Source organism: Eschrichtius robustus, chromosome 14 (genome assembly GCF_028021215.1).
Source record: "Eschrichtius robustus isolate mEscRob2 chromosome 14, mEscRob2.pri, whole genome shotgun sequence".
NCBI classification, from domain to species: Eukaryota; Metazoa; Chordata; class Mammalia; order Artiodactyla; family Eschrichtiidae; genus Eschrichtius; species Eschrichtius robustus.
In genome coordinates, this window is record NC_090837.1 from 17,055,958 (window position 1) to 17,078,061 (window position 22,104).

Genomic DNA, 22,104 nt, shown 5'->3' on the forward strand with positions numbered 1-22,104 from the left:
GCAACTACTGAAGCCAGAGCTCCTAGAGCCTGTGCTCTGCAACAAGAGAAGCCACCCCAATGAGAAGCCCGCACACCGCAACGAAGAACAGCCCCTGCTCGCTGCAACTAGAGAAAGCCCGCGCGCAGCAACGAAGACCCAACGCGGCCAAAAATTAAAAAAAAAAAAGGGTGCTGAAAAAAAAAAATCTTCGCCTGAGAGGCAGCACGTGCTGCCTTATTGTTGTTATCATTTACATTCTTTATGGAGCAGTCTGAGCCGCTTCTCCTGTTCTTTGACCACTGCTGGGATGAAGGTCTGTCTCCTCACTGGGCTGTGGGTTCCGTGAAGGCAGGGACGGGGGCCGTGTCCCAGACTAGGCTGCCCAGTACTCGCCTTCCCAGTGCCACCCCCACCCCAAGGCCCCTGCCCGCCTCCTCACCTCCTGCCACCTGCCTCCTGCTTCAGTGGTACCCATTGGTGAAAGCTGTGGCAATCAAGGGGCCCTGGAAAGAAAAGAATTTGACTCCTAGATTCCTGGGGGCAGCAGAGAAAGCCCAGGGGCTCCTTCTGTCTCTCACAGGAGCCCCAGGTGAGGCACAGACCTTCTCTAGCCCTGCCCGTATCTCCCCCACTAAAAGATTCTCCAGGGTAGGGCCTGGGAATCTGCATTAACCAGTACCCTGGTTAAAAGTAGGGCACCCCTGAGCTAGAATCTAGCCTCCAGGCAGGCAGAGATGGTGAGTCTCATTTGCACAGTATCCCCAGAGCACATCTAATGCCTGGCATACAGAAGGAGATCATTAAATGTCCACTGAATGACTGAATGATAACCCTCACTGTTCCTTGGTTGGTGACACTCTCTCCATCCGTCATCTCTTGCCTCCCTTCTGCCCCCACAGACAGACAAGGCCTCTCCCTCCTTCAACTTCAGGGTCCTCCAGGTCCGGCCACTCACCCCAAGACTGTGGCCGAAGCCAGTGCTGGGGGCGGGGCTGGCAGCGCTGATGTAACTGCTGACCCCCGAGTCCTGGTTCGCTGCCCCATAGAGCTCGGCCATGGGGCCCGGGCTGGTGGTCCCCAGGAAGCCCCCTGTGCGGCTGGGAGTTGAACCTGGAGGGGGAGCCATCGTCCAGGGGTGAGAGCCTGGCAACCCAGAAAGAAGACGGTGATAGCCCCGGCGCCTGCTGTGACCCTCCAGCACCCCCTCCAATCTGTTCCACCCAGCCTGACCTTGGCCCCTCCCCCCTGCCTCACCCCCACAACCCAGAGGGGCATGTGGGATGCCGCCCGGAAATCCCCCAGAGTCCATCCACGACCCCCCCAAGCCCCAGCCCAGGCCCCCATCATCTCTTGTCTGACCGCTCAGCAGCCTCTTCACTGACCTCCCCTCCCCTCTGGAGCCCCTTCACACCTGTCCCCACCCTGCAGCTGCGTGCATTTTCTAAAATGGACATCACTCTGCTGCTTAAAATGTTCAGTGTCTCCCCAGGACCCGGTTCCTCCCACCTCCTCCCCACTCCCCACTCCTGCACTCCACCCATGCTAACTGGCCTCCAAGCCTTTGCACCTGCTCTTCCCTCTGTTAGGAATACTTTTCTTCCTGTTTGCCTTCAAATGGGAAGTTAAGAGGTGCAACCTCCTGGAAGCCTTCCCGAGAGGCCTGTGAGCTCCTCTGACAGCTGACATCCCCCAGCGGGCAGTGCCATCCTTCGGTGTGACTGCCTTTTTTTTTTTTTTTTGTGACTGCCTTTTTAATACCTGATGCCCCACCAGCCTGTAAGCTCTGGAGGGCAGAGACCACGTCGGTCTCCTTCCTGGCCGGCCTGCCAGGTGCTCAGTTCATATTCGCTGAGTGAATGAATAAGTGAGTCCCTCTGAAAAGGGGTGGCAGTGGCCGCCTCCCCTCCCCTCTAGAATTCTCTGCCCCCTGTCCCCCTCCCTCGCTTCCTGCGCCCCAGAAGGCCTCACCTGTCCCTCGAACCACAGCCGCTGCTGCCGCTGCCGCTGCCATGGGTCCGTAAGCAGTGAGAGGAATGGCTGGAAGGAAAGGTATGGTCGCTTCAGCGTGGTGGCTGAGGGGCAGAGGGGGATGAGGGCAGAGCCTCTCCAGCCTTACCCCACCTCGGAGGGGTCAGTGCAGCCCTGGGGTCAGGCAGAAAGACTCCCTTGGAGAAAGGGAGGCGAGAGGATGGCCTCCCAGGGATCCTCAGCTTCTCCCCTGGACTTGACGGACACACTTGAACAACCAGACCTCATAGCGGGTGCGGGTGGTGCACCCCCCCCGAGCTGCTCTGAGCATCGCCTGCAGCTGCCCCCTTCTCCAGGGAGGGCCCTTGGCTGAACGGGGGCTACTTAGCCCAGGGGTACACAGAGATTATGTCCCTCTTCCCAACCCCAGTCAACTGGAGCCAGTGACTGACTGACACGGGTACCAAAAGCCAGGCTGTCGCCCCAAGGGACCGACCAGGAGGTGCATTAATTCCCCCCCCACCCCCCGGTGGGATCCGGCTGAAGCTAGACTCCAGTCCAGGCCACAAGCCCATTTCGCTCCTTCTGCTGCCTGGCCGGCTCCCTTCGCTCCCCTTCTCCCGTGAGCATGTCCTCGATACATCGTGTGCACGCAGTTCCCTGCTTCAGGGGCCCCTGACCACCACCCAGGCAGAAATGACCACTCCTTCCTCCAAGTCTCCTCATCCCCTTTTCTCTGACCCCCTCTTCAGACACAGGGATCTGGCTATTCCCTGGTTTGCTGTCTACCCCACCCACCCCACCTCCACAGTGCCTAGTACCCTGCCTTGTATACAGTTGGTGTTTAATAAGTGTCCGCTGAAGGAACAGTACTAGGAGGGACCTCTGCTTAAATAATTGGTCGGGTGAGCCTGGAGCTCCCTCGGGCCTGGGGGTGAGCGCCCCCTGCCACTTGGCTCTGCCACTGCAGCCCTTGAGAGGCTACAATCCCAACCAGAGCCAGGGTCTGGGGAGTTTGCATGTGCCCTCTCCCATCCCAAGATGTGCCCCTGGGGGCTGTTTTGGTGACCCTGGCCCTGAACTGGACCTGACGCTAGGGACCCTGAAAAACAACCCTGAAAGTCCTTGGCTAGGCCATTGGGCCAGGGGATTAAAGTTTAGGATAGCATTCCTGCACCGCTGGGAGACAACTTGCCTAAGGTCTTCATAGAGTTGGCACCTTCTCACTCAGACGTCACCTCCTCTGAGAAGCCTTCCCTGACCACCCCTGCTGAGGCAGCCCCTCACCCCTGTCACTAACACTTTAGCACATCTCCCTGTTTTATTTTCCTTGTGGAACTTCTCACCTTGAGAAAGTATCTGATACTTGTTTATTTACTTGTTTATTCATGTCTCCCTCCACTAGACTATCAGCTCCAGGAGGGCAGGGGTCTCGTCTGTCTCATTCCCTGCTGAATCCCCACTGCTGGAACAGCATTTGGCCCAAAAAATATTGATTAAATGCACGAAGGAAACACCCTTGTCTCTTGAAGGCGAGGGAAAAGTCTGGACCCCAGACCTCCAAGAACTGCTTAGTCTTGAACCCACGTCCTCCCTGGCCAAAATGTCTGCAGAGGGGATATTTCTTCCCTCGGTTCTTTAAGGGCGGGGCTGGGCTCTGAGGTCTGGTCTGGGGCCCAGTTAGGCATTTCCTCAAAGCAAATCCAGCATGCTCTTATCACAGCAGTAAAGCATTACTCATTTGTATAATAAGTATTTCTCTCTCTCTCTAGAGCACAAGTTCTGCAGATCAGAGTTTGGGTGTCTGGTCCCTGCTTTGCCTCCAGGGCTTGGCAGTGTCTCACACAGTAGGTCCTCAACACAAGAGTTCTGAAATGAGTAGGAAAGACCCCTTTTCGCTCCCCCACTCACTCTGCTCAGGGAAGAGCCTCTATCACCCCCACCACCAGGACTCCCTCCCCTTCCTTCACCCCAGGTTCCTCTTTCCCCTCCCCCATTTTGGGGCCCCCCTGAGCATCCCTTGGAAGGAAGGTCTCATCTAAAGCAGCATCCACGCTCACGTCCTCCACACACGGCTAGGTTCGGGGGGAGTCTGGGGATGGGGTGGGGGGAGAAGCAGGTTGAACAGAGAAACCCCTTGCAGCCCACCTCATCTGCACCCACACCGCCCCGCCCCTTGCCCTTGGCCTGGGCCTCAGCCCTGGCCCCAGCTCCAGAGCTGAGCTGACTGGCCCAAGTAAAAACTCCAGCTTGAGAAATGGCTCAGGATGGCCAAGCACATCACCTACTTGCCCAGAAGTTGCAAACGGGCTGGATTCGGCCCTCAAATATGTTGCATTTGGCCTGCAGTGGTTTAAAAATTTGAAATTGGTTGCCAACATTTGAAAATAACTGAAAAATTCATTGGAAAGTGAAAGCTGGGTTTTGGGCTTCTCTTGGAAAATAAGATCTGTAAGTTGTGGGTCTGCATCCCCTCCCGGCAGGGTTGGCTCGCACTGAGTGGAGCCGTGCCCACTGCCATGTCCTGACGTCCCCACCCGGCCCACCTTGCTCTGAGTTTGAGACCCTGGCTGGTTCACCACTGGCTCCCAGCGCCTACAAGGTGCTTGGCATACGGGAGGCGTTGGATAAATATTTGTCAAATGGATGAATGAGTGACTTCGCCTCCATCTGCTGGGCTTGGCCCTATGCCCCACCCTTAAGGGCCATGCAGCTACACAGACTGGCCAGTGCCCGAGTCTGCTGCATCCTCATAGACTGGAGGGCAGGAGAAAAGGGTCCCACTAGCTTTCCCTGGGAAGGTCCCTGGTTCATTCTCTTTCTCCCCATGTGGCCTGTGAGGTGTACGAAATCCGAGCGACTGACCTGTAAGCTCGGGGAGGACTGGGGCGCTCGGGAGAGGGGTCCGCTCTACACGGAATTCTAAAATGAAACGTAAAACAGCTTAGGAAGATGCAGGGAGGCCTCTTGGGCATGGCCCAGGGAGGACAAATGCACCCACAGGGACACTGGGTGGGGGGACAGGCCATGCACAGGACCCGAGAGCTGGGGATGGGGAGAGCACGGTCCCCAGCAGGCAAGGGTGGGGAAGGAGACACAGTCACAGAGAAGGGAGACAGACAGAGAAGGGAAGAGTGGGCAGAGTTGCCACCTATACCCTGGGCACCGGGCGATGCTGGAGCTTCTGTTCCCGCTGTTTTTCTGAAAAGTCTTGAAATAGCACTAAAATATCTCCCAGAATCCATCTTTCCTCCTATTTTCTTTGGGGGGCGGGGAGGAGCTGGGAAGGTAGCATTGATGGGAAGCGATGACCCTAGAGCAGCTCTGCCACTTTCTAGCTGAGTCATCTTTGCAGTCACTTTTCCCTTCTGAGCCCATTTCCTCACCTAGAAGATGGGGATCACCATGCCTTCCCCCAGAGATTACTGTCAGGACTAGACAACAACATGTGTATAGAGAATTCCAAGCTGGACTGCCCAAGGTGCAAGTGCTTAGGGGACCTCTAGAAAAATAAGACCAGAAAACAAACAAACAAAAGCCTTGCAAAAATATGAAATTTGATATTAAAAAAAACATTGAATAGTCATCATGGGAAAGCTCAGAACTTTGTTGGGCTTCTCGCCACTTATGAGAAGGCCTAGTGTTGTTTTTATTTTGAATTACAAATGAGGGTGGTGATCATCTTGCTTTTAAATTGTTTTTCAGCGTTCAGGGTCTCCAAAGGTCTTGTCTGCCTTGAAAGGGGCTCAGAGTAGCACATGGTCATTATCGGTGAGTCCGTAAGGACACAACCAATGTTGGCCCTCAGGGAGGTTGCCCCCACAAGCCCAATGCCCTTTTGGTGGAAGTGGCAACCCCGGAGGCGGGTAGGGAGGAGAGAAAGGCAAGAGGCGGGCAGAGATCAGCCTGGGAGGGAGGGGTGCCATGCAGGGCCACACGGGGAGCCCCCCCCCAGCTTCTGGGGAGGGGGGGGGATGGGTGGGGAGAGGCGCTCCTTCCTCAGACATGCCCTTCCTTCCAAGCCTCCAGCAGGCAGACCTCCCCCATGCCATGCACCCCCAGACACCGCCCGTGAGGAGTCAGATTGCCCGGGAACCAGGGACATGCTGGCAGCAGAGGGACACTGGGCAGAACTTACCAGGGAACTGGTAGGTGTAGCCAGGGGCGAGGCCTGTATAACTCCGGCTGGCGTAGGTCGTGGCTTGGAAACCAGGGTAACCTGATAGGGCAAGGGGACCAGTGTCAGATGCCTTACCTACAGCTCAGCGGGGAAGGATGTGAGCCTCTCATTTCCCTCCCCACCTTGTATCATGAATAATAATCAGTCATATTTACCATATACCTTCTGCATGCCAAGCCCTGTGCAAAGCCTGTTGCACACTTTACTCTCTCCTTAAACCTCATAAGAATCCCAAGAGGTACTATTAGGAGCCCCATTTTACAGATAGAGAAACTAAGGCTCAGAGAGGTGACACTTATTAGCTGAGAATAATCCAAACTCTTATCAAGGCCCTTCATGCTCTGGCTCCTGCCTCCATCCTGTCCTCATATACACCCTGCCCCTCTCTCACTTTGCTCCAGCCACATTGGCCTCCCTGCTGTTTCTCAAATTCACAAAGCTCTTTCCCACCCCGGGGCCTTTGCACATGATGATTCCTCTGCCTGGAACACTCTTCCCCGGGTTTTCACATAACTATGTCCTTCTCATTGTGCAAGACGCAGCTCAAATGTCACCTCCTCAGAGAGGTCATCACACAAGAGACCTCCCTTTCATCAGTTACAGTATTCATCATGTCACCCTCCCTGGTTTTTCCCTTTCAATATTTATCATGTCACTCTGGTTTTTCCCTTTCATAGCACTGATGACCAGTATCTGAACTTATCCCAGGATTTCTTTAAGTGCTGATTTTCTGTCTTCCCCATCTTTTATTTCTGTCTCTCCAAAACACCAACACAGTACCTGCTACTTAGTATACATATATTATAATAGATATTTGCAGCTTTGAAAGAAAGATCACCTAGTGAGTAATAATGGTGTAATTGGGATTCAAATTCAGATCTGACTGGCTCCAAGTCTCTTAACCACAATTCTCACTACTGGTTAGAGGTTTTCTTTTCCGCCCCCCCCCCCCACTTTTTAAATGGGGTGAAACCAGCTAATGAATTGCTTTGAAAAGAAAATTTTCTCAATATTCCACAGGAGGCTAAAGAGACAGAACAACTAAATTCAATACTTTATTCTAGCCTGGAACTTGTTCTGGAGGACAAAATAGTTATAAAGAACATTATGGGATCAACTGATAAAAATCAGAAAATAGATAATAGATTAGATTAAAATATTGTATCAGTATAAATGTATGAATTGATAATTATAATGTGGTTTCATGAAAGAACATCCCTAATCTTGGGAAACACACAGTGAATTATCTAAGGGTAAAGGGCCATAATGCATGTAATTTACCCTCAAATGATTCAGGGAAAAATCACAAGTGTACTGTGTGTGTGTGTGTGTGTGTACACACATACACATACGGAGAAAATGATAAAAGCAAAATGGGTATGATATAAACGATAGGTGAATATGGGAAAGGGTATATGGATGGTCTTTGTACTACTTTATTTTTCCAACTCTTCTGAAAATTTGAAATTACTTCCAAATAAAAAGTTAAAACAAAAAACTTCAGGAGAAGACAATGCTCTACTTGGTGGGTACATTCCTCACCCCCTCTATCTGTGATCCCACTCCTGACCCTCTAGCCCATGCTATACCCCCTCCTCTGAGTCCCCAGAGCACCCCTCCCCCATCCCCAGCATAAAGACCCCCTTGTACTGTTCTCTTTCTGTGTATATACATCTTGTCTCTCCAGGGAGACTGTGACCTTCCTGGGGGCCCAGCTCAGACTTTTCACCCTCAGTCGTGGGTCCCAAGCACTGATGATTCGTGCTCAACTTGCAAGGCTCACGGTAACCTTGACCTCCTCCAGGGAGCCTCCCTGACCCCCAGGTGGATTTAAGTGCCTCCTTGGGCCTCCCACAGCCTCCAATCACTGTGGTGACACTGCCCATTCACTTCTGTCTCCCACTTGATGGGAACCCCCATGAAGGCAGGTCCTCTCTCTCAGAAGCTGCTCAATAAATATTGGTTGAATGAACAAGAAGAAGCAGCCTTCTTTCTACCTTCCCAGAGGCCTTTGTGTCTGTAAATGCTGTTCCATCTGCCTGACCACTTTTTCCCTCCCCTGCTCCCTGCCCTCCTGTAACTAGCTCCTACTCAACCCACAGACTCAGCTTAAATGTGACTTCTTTCTTAGCTTCTCCAAATCTTGGTCAACTTTGCTATGACCATGCTCCCTTGGCATCCTATAATTCTCATCCTAAAGCTATTTATTTATATGTTCTTACTTATTTTTTTCCCCTGCCAGACCATAAAGCTCCAAGGAAAGTCACTGTTGTAATTCCTGGCATAGGGCCTGGCATTTATAGTTGCTCAATAACTGTTTACTGGACAGATGGGTGGACAAATATGGACGGATGGACGGAAGGACCAATTAATGAGGAGCAGCTGGACCATTCTTTTGATCACCACCAGAGGGCAGCACCCTACAACCAAATCGGCCTACCTTCATTAGGACGGGCAGACCAGAGATCCTCGGTCCACACTCCTACCCAACCACTCAGACAGGAGGGCAGACCACCGAGGAGATGCAACACCCATGCAGCCCCTGGTAGCCCTGGGAGCAGTTTCGGGCAGGAAGAAGCCGCAGATGCAGGCCTAGCACATACCCAGCATGCCGATGCCCAGCATGAAGGCGTCCATTCCATAGGGCATGACTCGAGACCTCCCCCGGGCCGAGCCAGTCGGTGACATCACCTCTTTTGGCTGAGCTTTCTTACATTCCACCTGCAATGAGACCTGGCAGTCATTCCCTCCTATAGACACAGGTCACCCTCCTATTCCCTGGCAGGCCTCTTTATTGTTAATTTCATGGTTACCATTTCTGGAGGGATCACAGAGTGCTAGAGATCAGCTTTGCAAGCAGTAGTTCATCGAATGCTTACACCAACCCTATGATGGAGGTACTGCTGCCACTCTCATTTTACAGATGAGGAAACTGAGGCTCAGAGAGGGGAAGTCATCTGCTCAATGACTAGACTAGTAAGCGGCCGAGTAAGGATTTCAACCCGGGTCCCTCTGAGCCCACCAGCCATGCCTTCTCACAGCTGTGGGCCACTGTCTTCCTGTCCAGATTTTCAGGGGGTGGGAGAATTGGCTCTGCCCCACTGACTGTGAGGCCCCTCTGCCTGCTTGCAGAACCCCCAAGCAGCCCTGGCTGGCTCAGCCTGGAGCCCTAGTCTCCCTCTGCACCTCCACCCCATCCAATCCTGGCTCACCATTTTGTTGTTGATTTCGTGGAAGTGGATTTCACACACTTTCTCCACAATGTCCTCACTCTCAAACGTGACAAAGCCGAACCCTAGAGGGCAAAGGCAGGCTCAGAACCGGGCTCATAGTCAAAACCCAGCCCCAAGTCATACCAATAACACCACTCCCCCCCCACAGGCAAGTGTCTAAGCGTTAACAAGAAGCTTTGTTCCCAGCCTAGCAACCTCTCAACTACCCGATGAGACAGGGTTTCAACTCCCAAATCACGGATGTGAAAACCAAGGCTCAGCGAAATGACTTGCCCAAGACCACGTAGCAAGTTAGAAAGAGGCAGAGCTATGATGCAAACAACATTCAACATGCCTTTTCTCTTCCTCAGATGCTTTCCAAGGAGGGGAAAAGAGCACACACAAATACTTTTAAAAATGCACACGAACGTGTACAAATATATTTTTGTCCACAGATACACAGATATATGGTACACCTAGGTACCCATATATCACAGAGACACTCCCCAGTGCTCACAAATGAATAAAGGCCCCTGTGTACATGTACAGTTACTCTGACACGCTAGATCTACAAAACTATTCAGACACAGACACCCTCACATGCACAGACAAAAAAACACACACACACACACCAGCACATACCCCACTCCCCAAACAGGCTAAAAGGCCCAAAGCTCTGAAGGCACTGGAGAAACAACCCCGCCTCCTCCTGGGTGTGCCCCAGGGGCTGGAATGGGATTTCTCAGAAGGCAAGTCCCTTGGGAGAAAAACAACCAGGCAGTGTACACCCGGTGGCCCAGATGCTCACAGGTTCAGGGGCAAGGGTCCTGGGGGCTGGGCTCAGCCGAAGGGTGGGGCGAGGGGGCAGTGGCCGGAGCAGACTGCCTGGGGCTGTGGAGTCAGCCTGACCCGGGGGTGGCCCGGTCTAAGCTCTGGTTACCAGGGACAAGGTAAGCCCAGGCAGACACCGGCTGGGCAGACACTGGCTGGGGTGGGGGTGGAGGGCTCAGCTGCAAGGGGAGGATAGGTCTGCTCCTCTGCTCCTCTGCTCCTCTCGGGTGTCTGCAATTCGGCAAGTTTCTAGCACAGGAAACGGCGGGACAAAAGCCTTCTGTAAGGCCAGGCCCCGGAGAGGATGCAGATCCTCGGGGATAGGATGTCAGGAGGCGAGATGAAAGGGCAGCTGTGACCTGTAGCCCCCTGGCTGACCACAGGCCCCCAGCCTGGCCTGGGAAGGGGGAGGGGGCCAAACTCACCTCGGTGCCGGTTGGTGGTTTTGTCAAACATCAGCATGGCATCGTCCACCTGAAACAGAGCTACCGTGGATGACCCACAAGACACAGGGTCCTCCACCACAACCCAGGAGCAAGGGCTCCGACACCCGTTCCCCTCTTGCCCAGTCCAGGCTTTATCTTAAACCTGCTCCCTGGGTAGGGGACAACTTTCCATCTGCAACCCCAACTGGGTGCCACAGCACTACCATTCAACCCCCAAAATCTCAACGGGCCAGCCTGAACATATTAAGCACCAAATATATGCTTGGCACTTTGCCCCACCATCCTCTCCTCCATATTCCTTGCATGGTAAGATCCTCATTTTGTAGATAAGGAAATGGGCTCAGAGACATGAAGTCACCTACACAAGGTCACCCAGCAAATCCCAGATCAAACCTGGGAGGAGGAGGCATAGAATGGGTGCTAGAGGGGAAAATATAGTAGTAAGATATGAGGTGGGGAAGTGAAAACCTCTTTCCTTTTTGCAAAAGGCCGGGAGGACAGCAGCTACTCCATCCAGACCCAACTCTCCTCTCATGGTACAGATCTTTTCCTCTAATTGAGGCTTCCTTTTGCTAGAGGCTGTAATTAAAGCAAGTAGAGTTCAGTGCCTGGGCTTCTTGCCTCCCACTGACTGGGGGAGGGGAAAGGGGTGGAGGAAGGAGGAGGGTCTACATTATCCCCCATCCCTTGGACTCCTGTCTTCTCTTCTTGCTACTCCCTCAAGGCATCCTCTTGGATACATGGACAGCCAAAGTCCTTCGCTTCTCTTCTGCAGTCCCAGCTTCCCTTTGCCTACATCTGCTGCTTCCCTCCTTGCCCTCTTAATTCTTCAGCCAGTGTCAGCTGTCTCATGGGGTTAAGCTAAGGTCTGATTCATCCTCGGTGGAAATCAAGGGCTGCCTCTGATACTGCCTCTCCCCCCTCCACATCCCACTCCAGCTGCTGACCCTCCCCCAAATGGTCAGACACCCAAGGGATAAAGGAAAACTTCCTGAGGCCTTGGGGCACAGCCTCTTCCCCACTCTCCTTTGCTCTCTTTCCAGGCCGTCATCTGCCTTGTTAAAGTGGAAAGGGCAGCCCCTGAACTGGGTGGTCCTCCAGTTCTTCTTAGGCACCAAGCGGCACTGGGCCCCTGACTTTCCCCTGGGAGAACCAGGACACACATACCCCCCACCCCACCTCCACTGAGCCAGGAGGCAGCTGGATCCCTGGAGAATCTCAGGGGGAAATTACATCTCCCTTCCCAAGAAGCCTCCTGCCCCAGGGCCCTGCAGCACAGTGCCACCCTAACTCCCATGCTATGGACCCATTCTGAGCCCACATCCCAAATTAGCTAGACCGTCCAAACTGGAAGGACAATGCATGTTTAGCACAGGGAAAAGAGAAACCCGGAAAGGAGGCTTGTGATAGAAGCACAAGCTTTGAGTAGGACAGGCTGGAATTGGAAAGTAAGCTTGGCAAGCAGCTTTATGTCTCTATGATTCAAGTTCTTCATCTGTAAAATGGGTATAAACAGTGTCTTATAGGGAGGAGTTAAATGAGATAGTGCATGTAACACTCTTAACTCATAGTACCTGGGATACAGTAAGTGCTTAATGAATAACAGCCATTATTATTATTATTATTATTACTTTTATTATAGAGGGGCTTACCCACAGTCACATGGGGGAGGGTGGCAAAGCTAGAGACAGAACAGCTGGACACCACTGGCTTTGAAGTTTCCATGAAGACAGTGCCTGTGCCAGTTATGACCATGACCACCCTACTGAGCACCTGGACTTGTGCTACTGTGATTATTTTTTGAACGAATGAGTAGATGAACCAGCCACACCCTCCTCCCCCATCCTGCAGCTTTGAGCTCCTGCCGGACCCATAACTGATTCAGCCCAAATCCACAGCCCTTCCTCCACCCAACCTTCCCACTCTACCAGCCCTGGCCCCCCAGACCCTTCAACCTGGGCCTTGGCTGGACAGACCCAGACTGGGGCACCGGGGTTGAGGCCAGGGCACAGAGCAAGGAAAGTGGCTGGGGGTCCAGGGGACCCCCACCAGTGTCCCCCTCCTGGGGCCAGCTGAGGGGAGAGAGGCTCCCAGCCCAGTGTCCTTAATAGGCTTTGGTCTCCATGGGAACCCAGGGGCAGGGGGGCTCGGGCGGGGGGAGGGGAGGCGGCCGAGGCCTGCTGACCAGTGGGAGCCGCCAAGTTCGGCGGCCGCTAAGCCTGAGTGGCAGCCATGGCGGCTGACCATTGTTCCCCCCTCGGCGGCGGCCCCTCGATCCGGGCGGGAGGCCCCCCGCCGCGGGGCCCTTGGCATTCCCGGCTGTCCCCCTCGCTCCCTGGCAGCCTATTCTCCAGCTCCCCCTGGCCTCCCCGGGCCGGTTTCACATGCCAACGCCGATTTAGGCCCGAACAAAAGACGCGGCCGCTGACGGCTTCTCCTGGGGCCCGGTTGCCATGGCAACGCCGGCCCCGGGGGCAGGCGGCCTCCAATCACAGCTGCTGGATCAGATTAGTGCGAGCTCTAATGCTCGGCGCTCAGACACAAAGACACCCCACCGGAGCCGAGCGGGGCCTGCTGCTTCCCAGGAGCGCCCTTCCCTCTGGGGCCCAGGCGGCCGACCTGCCCTGGGTCCTGTGCCCGGGTCCCCGCTGAGGCGCCTGAGCCTAGGCCTCTGGCCCTCGCATCGCCAGCATCCGCTGGCCAGGGGACCTCCCACCCTCTCCCCCTCTACCCTAGAGACGGAGGGGTGGGGCTGGAAACCCACCCAGTCCCCAGCTCACATCCCATTCCCAAGCCACATTCTCCTGTGCCCTTTGCCTAACAGGGAACTGAAAGAGCCTTGACGGGAAAGTGGGATCCAGCCTGCAGCCTGTCTCACGTTAGAAAAGACCAGGGACCCCAGCACTAAGCACAGCAGCCCTACTTCAGCCCCAGACTTAAAACTTGGTCCCCTCCTAGCCATCTCTCCATGGGACCTTGATGTTCACATTGCTCCCCTTTCTGGGGACATCCTATTGTCTGATGTCACCACATCTGCTTCTGCATGGACTAAATGGCCCAGAAATGTAAGCTCCATGCACCTCAGAGCTAAGAAGCAGTCCTCCGGGACTGATCAGGAATTTGGGGTGGTCTCTTCAGCCCCTCCCCAATAGCTAAGAGATCGGCACCCTCCCCCTCAGCTCCCACCTGTGCAAGGAGGGTCCTGAGTACAACTGGGAGTCATATTTATTGCTTCCTTATCATCCTCACCAGGAAGGAGTGGGGGAAGGTACAACCGCCCGTGGACTGGACAGGTGCAAACTCCCAGGAGGCCAAGGGGTGACTGGATTGAACTGGCTTCGGGAGCACAGCCTCCCTCAGGAGAATGAAGATAAGCAGGAGAAGGGCAACAACAGGGACAGCTACTGTGTGGCTTCTCTCCCTGGGGACGTGTCCAGAGTCCGAAGCCCACAGATAGGCCAGGAGCCTGAACGGTGGGTTGGCCCAGTCTCACCCACAAAAGGACCCAGCCCCCTTTTCAACTCTTGCAGGAATTGGAATGACCTGGCTGGACTCCACTTGCTACTGACCAAAATTCTACAGGCCTTTCATACCCCCCCAGCCAGCACCCCCAGTTTTGACCCACCTTCCCGAACTGCTCAAAATACTGCTTCACGTCTTCCACCGTGGTGTTTACTGATAGCCCCCCAACAAAGATCTTCTTCGTTCGAGTCACCATCTGTTAGGGGAGGGAATGAGAAAGTGGGCATCTGAGTCCTGTGGCCTACCGCCACCAGCAGGGGCTCCAGCCCTCCTGCCAGGGCGCCAGCTGACAAGCTCTCTGTGGCCCCAGCTACTCGGAAGCTCCCCCTCCCTGCGAGCTCCCCCTTGGACCCCTGCCTCTAGGCCTGTAACGGGCAGCTGTGTACCCCACACCCTGGCTGGCTCGCTTCCTGGTGTCTGCGTAAGGAAGGGGGTGGCTTAGAGACCCAGACCTACAGCCTACCTCAAAGACCCCACCAGCCCCTCCTGGGAGAGGCCAAGGCCCATCCCAGGGTCCCCCTGAACTCAACACCGACATTTTCTTCATCAACCTCCTCCCAACCCAACCTCTGGCTGCCCCGTGGCCCCAGCCCTGTTTTAGGAAGAACACATGGTCCTAATTACCCCAGGAGCGCATGGCTAATCCATGGCAATTCCCAGCCCCATCCTAACACTAAAGCACCTTCTGTCACCAAACTGCTTAATGGAATTAACCCAATTCCGACCATGTGCTCCCTGGTGCGGCTTCCTTCAAATACCTGCTTCATAATTGCTTTCAGGCCCTCTGCTGGACTCTTCCAGTGATGCCCTTTTCCTGTCTCCTAAAACCTGCCTCTCTCCCTTTGCTGTGGCAGGAGCTGGGCGCCATGACTCAAAATCTTAAAGCATCCTAGTTCCCACCGACCCCTTGCAAAGGGGGAATTGAGATCTTCTGGAGAGGGACCTAGTCCCAGGACACATGATAAATCAGCAGTCTCAGGGGTCTTGATCTCTGTACTGTAGTCAGCCTTCCGCCTGTCTCCTGTTTTCGACTGCTTAAAAATTAAGATGTGGCTAGTTGCCCTGGGCCCTGGAATAGGCCCCTGTCCTGCACCAAAAGTTTTGAGTTCTGTATAGCTCAACTGCTCAGAAATCTGTTTTCCATACACCCAGAAAAACTCGCCACAGCACCAGGGAAAAAGAATACTTGGGAGGGCAGCCACAGTCACCCAACTTGAAAGATAACAGGTGACAGACATCATGGTCCCTTCCCACTCTGCAAGCCCAACACACCTCACCCCAGAGGCGGGGGGTGGTAATTGGGGGGGTCAGAGGTAGCTCCCTGGCCTGACTTTAGCTCAGCCTCAGAGGGTAAGTCTGGGCTGTGTTTGACCTCCCAGAGGTGCTGGGCACAGAGGCTGTGATCTCCAGAGTCAGAATTAGACCCAGGGTCCAAAGTGTACTGGCTTCAAATACAGGGCAATGAATCACCTGAGGGGTTCCTCCTTCTCTCAACAGATGGAAAAATGCATGGTGTCTGCAATTCACAGAACAAGGACGTGAAGAATCGTCCCTCCTTCCATCCCAGTCCATGCCATTAACACTCCAACCAGAAGCCTCTTCCATAGAAGGGAATGCTGGGAAAATCACTGCCGGTTGTACACAGCTGCTCCCAGACACACACATACCTACCTTAGGCTGTGCTCGCCGAGGAAAGGCCACCTTGGGATCAATCTGAAAGGGAAGAAAGAGGTAGAGGGGTGTTGGTTATCACACTCAGCCTGAAGATCTGAGGACCTCTCTCATCCCAGGACACAGAGGTGACAGAAACCACCACAGCCTCTGGCAGGAAAATGTAACAGTTAAGCATTTAGGCCCTAGAGCCAGGCTGTTGGGTTCGAATCCCACTTACACTGCTTCCCAGCTGTGAGAGCTTGCACAAATTACTTAACCTCTCTGAGGCTCAGGCTTGAGCTCACCAGCAAAATGGACCAATACTAACATCCACCTCAAAGGGCTGTCTGCAGATTATTTGAGGTAATGCTTACAAAGCACTTGTTGTCTAGCCCTCAGCAAGAACCAGAAGAAAGTAAACAAAGTGTTATTCCTTCCAGCACCAGGTATATCGAGGGCCTTCCTGCCTGACAGATACCTGTCCAGGTGAGGTATGCGATCCAGACTTCGGAAGCCTTGTGAATGGAAACACTCTTTGCCTGAAAAAGGCTTCAAGATAACAGTTCATAAACCACCAAGGGTAGACTCAATTCTGTTTTCCCAATACCATCGACATCTAACAGCCCTTCTTGAGGCCGCAAACAAACAGTTCCCTGATAATACAGCTCGGCTTGGGGTGAAGCAGAGCGCAGGTTTGGTGACACGCAAGAACACGGGATTTGAACTCAGAAACTTTGGGCCCCTGGCCAAGCCTGTGATCTTGGTAACTTGCCTGATCCCTCTGAGCCTCAGTTCCCCCATCTGCAAAGTGGGGACAATAGCACCCACTTTTCCCAGAGGGAGCTGCAGGGAATCAAATGAGATAATGCAGGTGAAAGCATTCCTTTGTGAACTGCCCTTCATTGCACAAACAAAGGTGCTATTACCAGCAGGCCACCTTTGCCCTTGGCTGTGAACAACCAAAGGGGAAAAGCAAGATGCACCTGGGTACTCCTGGGTACTATATTCGTACTGACAAACGGCAAAAGCCAGAGCACAAGACACTGTGATCAATGCACGATCTATGAGGCCTGGTCATTTCAGAGCTTCTTGCCACTCACATGGGTGGAAACCACTCAGAAGTTCACCAGCCAATCGCAGGGAAGATCTATCTTTCCCCAGAGTTCCTTCCATTCAAAACTCAGCCTAGTTCTAGGCAACGGGCTCTGGTCCCTCACTGCCCAAATGGCACAAACCAGGGCCAGCCTCCCTGGTTCCCCCTCTGGAATCTACCCACAGAGAAGGAACCTCCAAAATCCACACTGGGCAATGCCTCCTCTCTCCCCAAATGCCAAGGGGCTCCAGGGATAATCACAGCTGCCCATTCTCCTGTCCGAAGGTATGATTTCGTACCTCGATGGACATGTTCGTCCTTCTATTTCTCCTGGAGGCTGCCAGAGCACACCTCAGACAGTCCCCATGTGCAGACACTGATGGGGAGATGGTACCCAAGCTATGTCCTGCAGAGCCACGCACACCCAATCCCTGACACACCCTACCTCCACTCTGACTCACAGCTGGCAACATAAAACCCAACAAGTAAATAAAAGGTGAAAGTCAGAACCCAAAATAGACTCCCCACAATAAACCTCCCTTCCCAGGCTGGAGAATGCCAAACACAAAGCCCTTGCCCTTTTCAAGTCCCAAGTCTCAGAAGGATGCCCGTCTCATCCTCCTTCCTCACCTCTCTCTTCCCCTTATCCATCTTCCATGCCCCTGCCCTCAGCTCCAGCCCCAGCCCCAAAATCTCTGCTTCCTGAGCGCTGCAGAAGCCATCAGTGCATTCTGAGGACAGGGGATGGTAGGAGAACAGGCAGCTTGATGGCAGATAATCACCAAAAACAATAGGCCACTGTCTCTCCATTCCCAGCTTGGGTCACTCAGTCTGCGCCAAGAAGATCCTTTCAGAGCCGGCAAAGTTGAGGCCTGGCCTCATTTGCTCATTACTGCGAGCAGGAGTGGGAGCCACTGGGCAGAGATAACAGGAGCTGGGGACAGGAGGTAATTTAACAAATTCTTGGGCACAACCAGCTATTGTTGCAGGTAAACAGGAGCCAATGACTGACCCAAGCAGGGAGGCCCAGGGCTGGAGGAGAGTGGGGGAGTGTGGTGAGAGATCGCACTGTCCCGGCCCCCTGGCAGACAGTCACCCCATCACAGAGGAACCCCTCCTCTGCTTTCTCCTCTTCCCTCTCCCCTTGAGCTGGGGCCTGTGCCAGCGCCCCCTGCAGGGCCCAAGACACTGGGGGAGCAGTGAGACAGCAGCAAAATGTTCCCGGAGTTTGAATGCCCAGCAAGCAGCTTCTCCTCAGATCTAGCTGGAAAGGGTTGTCTCCAGGCAAGCTAGCTCCCTTCTCATAAATCCCTTCATGGGCAAAGCAGGTTCACGTCTTCCACACAAAGCAAGGAGCTCATTGACCAAAAGTCAGGGGAGGAGGGAGGGAAGGAAGAAGGGAGGGGGATTCAATGATGCTTTGCCATTGGTCTGTAATGGGGTGGGGGGAGCCAAATAATAGTTAGAGTTCGGAGAAGCCACGGGTGGGTCACTGCAGCCCTGACTCACCCAATTTGGGCTAGGGGAGGGACCTAGCCCCACCCCAAGCTCCTCTCTGAGGCATCAAGATTAGTATGTACAGGGAGGGGATGGTAGCTGCGTCTTCCCTCACCGGTACTGGAGGGGTTGGGGGGATGCAACATCTCCTAGCTGGCCTGGGATTTTCCTGCTCCGCCTCCCCTCAACTCTAGTGACAAAGTTTCAGTGTGTGGCAGCCCTTCTACTCAGAAAACTCCCTCCTTCCTTCAGGACCCCATCCAACTGTCCCCTGGGGAGAGGCCTGACCCTCTCCTCCAGCGACCTCCCTCTCCCCAAGGACCCCCGAAGCCCCGAGGGCCACTCACTGTTTTGGAGTCGAGCTCGTGCCGCGATTGCGCCAGTACTTTATCCACCCCCGCCTGGTCCATGAAAGTGACGAAGCCGAAACCCCTGCGCACGGTAGTGAGGGAGAGGCAGATGGTTACAAGGCAGTGAGTGGCGGCGGAGGGGGGCGAGCCGGGAGCAGGAGGAGGGGGTGAGGGGCTCACCTGGATCTTTTGGTCAGGGGGTCCCGCATCACCAGACACTCCTTCACCTCCCCGAACTGGCCGAAGTATTCGCGCAGCCCTTCTGTAACCACACACCCGCCTTCGGACCAGCCCGCGCCCCGCGCCCTTCCCCCCTTCCCGCGTCCTTTGCCCCCAGTGACCCCGGCTCGGCCCGGCCGCCCCCGCGCCAAGCAGGCTGCACGCTCTCCACCGCTTCCCCCACCCCCGGTCCTCACCCGGCTCCCGTGGAGCCTCCTGGCGCCCACTGGGGGCCCCAGGAAGCCGAGGGCCGAGCTGGGCTGGAGGGGGGACGGCTCCGGCCGGGTTCCCGCCGCTCCGGGAGCCGCCTCACAAAAGTTTGAGCCGCAGGTGCGAGCGGAGTTGGCGCTGCCGCCGGCGGGTCCCGGGGGCTCAGCCCACCCCCCGATGCCCCCTGAACCCCTCATCTCCTCCCCTCCACCCGCTGGGCCGTGCGCGCTAGCCGATCGCTCTGCGCTCTCGGGGTCCCCGGGCGGGGCGCGAAACAGGGCGCGGAGGCGCCCGGGGTCAGCGGGGCGCAGGGCCGGGCTGGGGTGTCCGGTTCCGGGGCGCCGGGGGGTCCCGGGTGCCCAGCCGGGCCGGCGGGCGCTCCCGGGCTCGCTCACCCTGCGTAGTCTGCCAACTGAGTCCCCCGATGAACATCTTGCTGCGGGAGGAGGAGAGACACAAAGGGCCCGCGTGAGCGCCGGGCGCCCGGGCGCAGGGGGCGCGGGCCCGGGCCCCGGGGAGGCCCGGCCCGACCCGGATCGGCCATGTTGGCGGGGCCGGGGCGGGCGCGGGCCAGTAAGGCCGGGCCGGGCCGGGCCGGGCCGTACCAGGGGTCGTGCGGCGAGTCCGGGGAGGCGAGGCCGGGCTGGGGCGCGTCAGTCTCCATCGGGAGCCGCGGGCGGCGCGGGCAGCGGAGCGGCGGCGGCGGCGGCGGCGGCAGCGCTCGGCGCGGGGCAGATGAGGAGCGCGGCGAAGGGGGCCGGACGGACAGGCCATGCTGCCCCCTCCCCCGACCCCGCTCGGGCGGGCGGGCGGGGACGGCCGAGGGGAGGGCCCGCCGGGGGCCGACCTGCCGGCTCCTCCCCCCGCCGCCCTGCGAGCATAAATCCCAGCGCTCGCCGGTCCGCCCGGGCGCCCGCGGAGGCGGCGGCGCCGGGACCCCGCTCCCGCCGGGCTCCCGGGTCCCCGAGGGCGAGAGAGACCCCGAATCCCGAGGCGGGCCGGGACCTGGGCGCGGCCGCACCCCCCATCCACCCCGGCACGGGGGCCGGGCCGCGGGAACGCCCTCTCGGAATGAAGCGCTTCCCGGTGCCTTCAAGGTAGCTCGGTTCCGGATCTGGGGCCCCCCAGTCCTCCTTCTCAGGTCCCCGCTATCCAGAATCTAAGAGGTCTCCAAGCTCCCTGGGTCGGGAGGGAGATAGAACCCCAATCCCCTCACGTTCCAACTGGTGAGGATCCCTCCATTCCCCCAGTCCGAGCAAGAATCACCCTCCGAGCCCCCAGTTTCCGCCGAACCTAATTTAGAGTTCCCCCCTCAGCGGCCCTCAGTCCGCTCCCAGTGTCCCATATCCCCCATATCCAATTCGGGGAACCCTCTCGGTGCCTCGCGTCCCGAGCGGAGAGCCTTCATTCGGCACCGCGGTAGAAATCGTGTCCGTTCCCCTCAACCCTTTCTGACAATCCCTCTCAGGTCCCCCAGATCCTTTCCGTCCTCAGCCGTGGACTCTATAGTCTGTTGAGAAACCCCCTGCCCCGAGCCCGGGTTCTTGGTTTGCCGCTGCCCGCAACCCCCTCCAGTGTGAGGAGTCGCCACCGTTTCCCTCACTCCCCGGCTCCCTCGTGTCAGCCCTACTCGGACTTCCGTCTGGATTCGGGAAAGCAGGTTCCAGAGGCTCACCGCCCAACTCCCCACCGAGGCTGGGGGAAAGGTCAGCGCCTCCAGAGCCTCCCGTTTCCAGGTTAGGAGCCCGATGGCTCAGCTGTGCACCTTCCCCTCTGAATGACCCCCCCCTTTTTTTTTTTGCAGAGTTCTAAGCCCCACTCCATCGGATTGGAAGAACCTAGGCTGCCTACCCACTGCGTTTGGAGTTCTCTCCGTCCGTCTCAATTTAGAGTACTCCCATGGAGGCAAACGCCTTCCCGTCTTCCTTCTCCCCACACCCCCATCTTCTGGGTCTCTGAGATCCTCCAGTGCTTTCGCCCCAGGCTCCTGGGGGCCATCTCATCCACCCCTTAAACTCCCTCCTCTAGCCTGGGAACCCCGAGGAAGTCCATCCTGGATCACCTCCGGACCCAGGCCACTCTCCCTATCCGCCACCTCTCCAAATCCATATCCTCTCCTCAATTCCTTGGCTGAAACCAGCCAAGAAAGGGTCAAAGTCAGAGGCTAAGACAGCCACTCCTCCCCAAATCCCCAACACTGCTGGGGGTCTCAGTGCCACACAAACCCCTCCCTCCCAACTCACCTCCCACTCCTTACCCCCCACTCTTCAATCGCTCTGTGTAACCCAGTGACAACCCCTGATGACAAGCCCCTTGCTCACCTTGACCTCCATCTTCAAGTTAGCCACCTTTTATTAACGTGTGCAGGAGCTCCGGGCAACGTAACCCTGACCTCTGGAAGGATGCCCATCCCCCTCCTCTCAGTATATTTTCCCTGCCCCCACCCCACCCCAGCCACCTCTAGTAGAAGAACAGGAGAGACTCAGGTTAATGGTTTCCTCAGGGACCTTCTGGGAACACTCAGCAGGTATATCCTGCCACTCTGTGTGCATAACACTAGAAACAAACTTGCTTTTTCCTGTTTTTATCATCTGACTGGTCTCACAATTTCTCAGAATCCCCTGGACTGGGGGTGGGGGGCACCCCACACAGGGTATTTCTCACCATCTTAATACAAACTGGGACATCAGGTGTGTCCTGGGAGAGACATGGATAAGGGTCAGCAAAGAGCACCTCCGGTGTTAGGGAACTGATCATTCCTGGGTCTAAATTTCAGGCTTCCTGCGTGTAAAATGGGGCCAGTGGGGAGGTGAGGGGAGGAGGGAGCCCCAAAGCGCCCATGAGCATCGATTTTGGTGCTGGTGCTCTTGGGAGGGTAGGAAACGGGTAAGGGTCATTTGTGCAGAGCCAGCCAAGCCCGGTGAGTTAGGAACCATTTATT

At 55.8% G+C, this 22,104-nt stretch overlaps 1 protein-coding gene across 6 annotated transcripts; it reads right to left on the reverse strand.

Annotated features, from left to right (window-relative positions):
• Positions 1-428: 428 nt before the first annotated feature.
• Positions 429-19,827, reverse strand: MSI1 (musashi RNA binding protein 1). Of its 6 annotated transcripts, none has more exons than XM_068563011.1 (14): positions 19,769-19,827; positions 19,559-19,599; positions 18,915-18,993; positions 18,732-18,816; positions 15,813-15,854; positions 14,245-14,337; positions 10,599-10,647; positions 9,343-9,425; positions 8,734-8,851; positions 6,089-6,169; positions 4,816-4,872; positions 1,951-2,019; positions 938-1,125; positions 429-485 (listed from the first exon to the last, which is right to left on the reverse strand). In XM_068563011.1, the coding sequence occupies exons 1-14, from the start codon at positions 19,825-19,827 to the stop codon at positions 444-446; spliced, it is 1,086 nt and encodes a 361-aa protein (XP_068419112.1). In that variant the 3' UTR covers positions 429-443. The 6 variants fall into 6 exon arrangements, with proteins under 6 accessions (XP_068419112.1, XP_068419113.1, XP_068419111.1 ...); XM_068563012.1 differs by having other exon boundaries at positions 938-1,092; positions 18,915-18,996; XM_068563010.1 differs by having other exon boundaries at positions 18,915-18,996.
• Between the last annotated feature and the right edge of the window lie 2,277 nt (positions 19,828-22,104).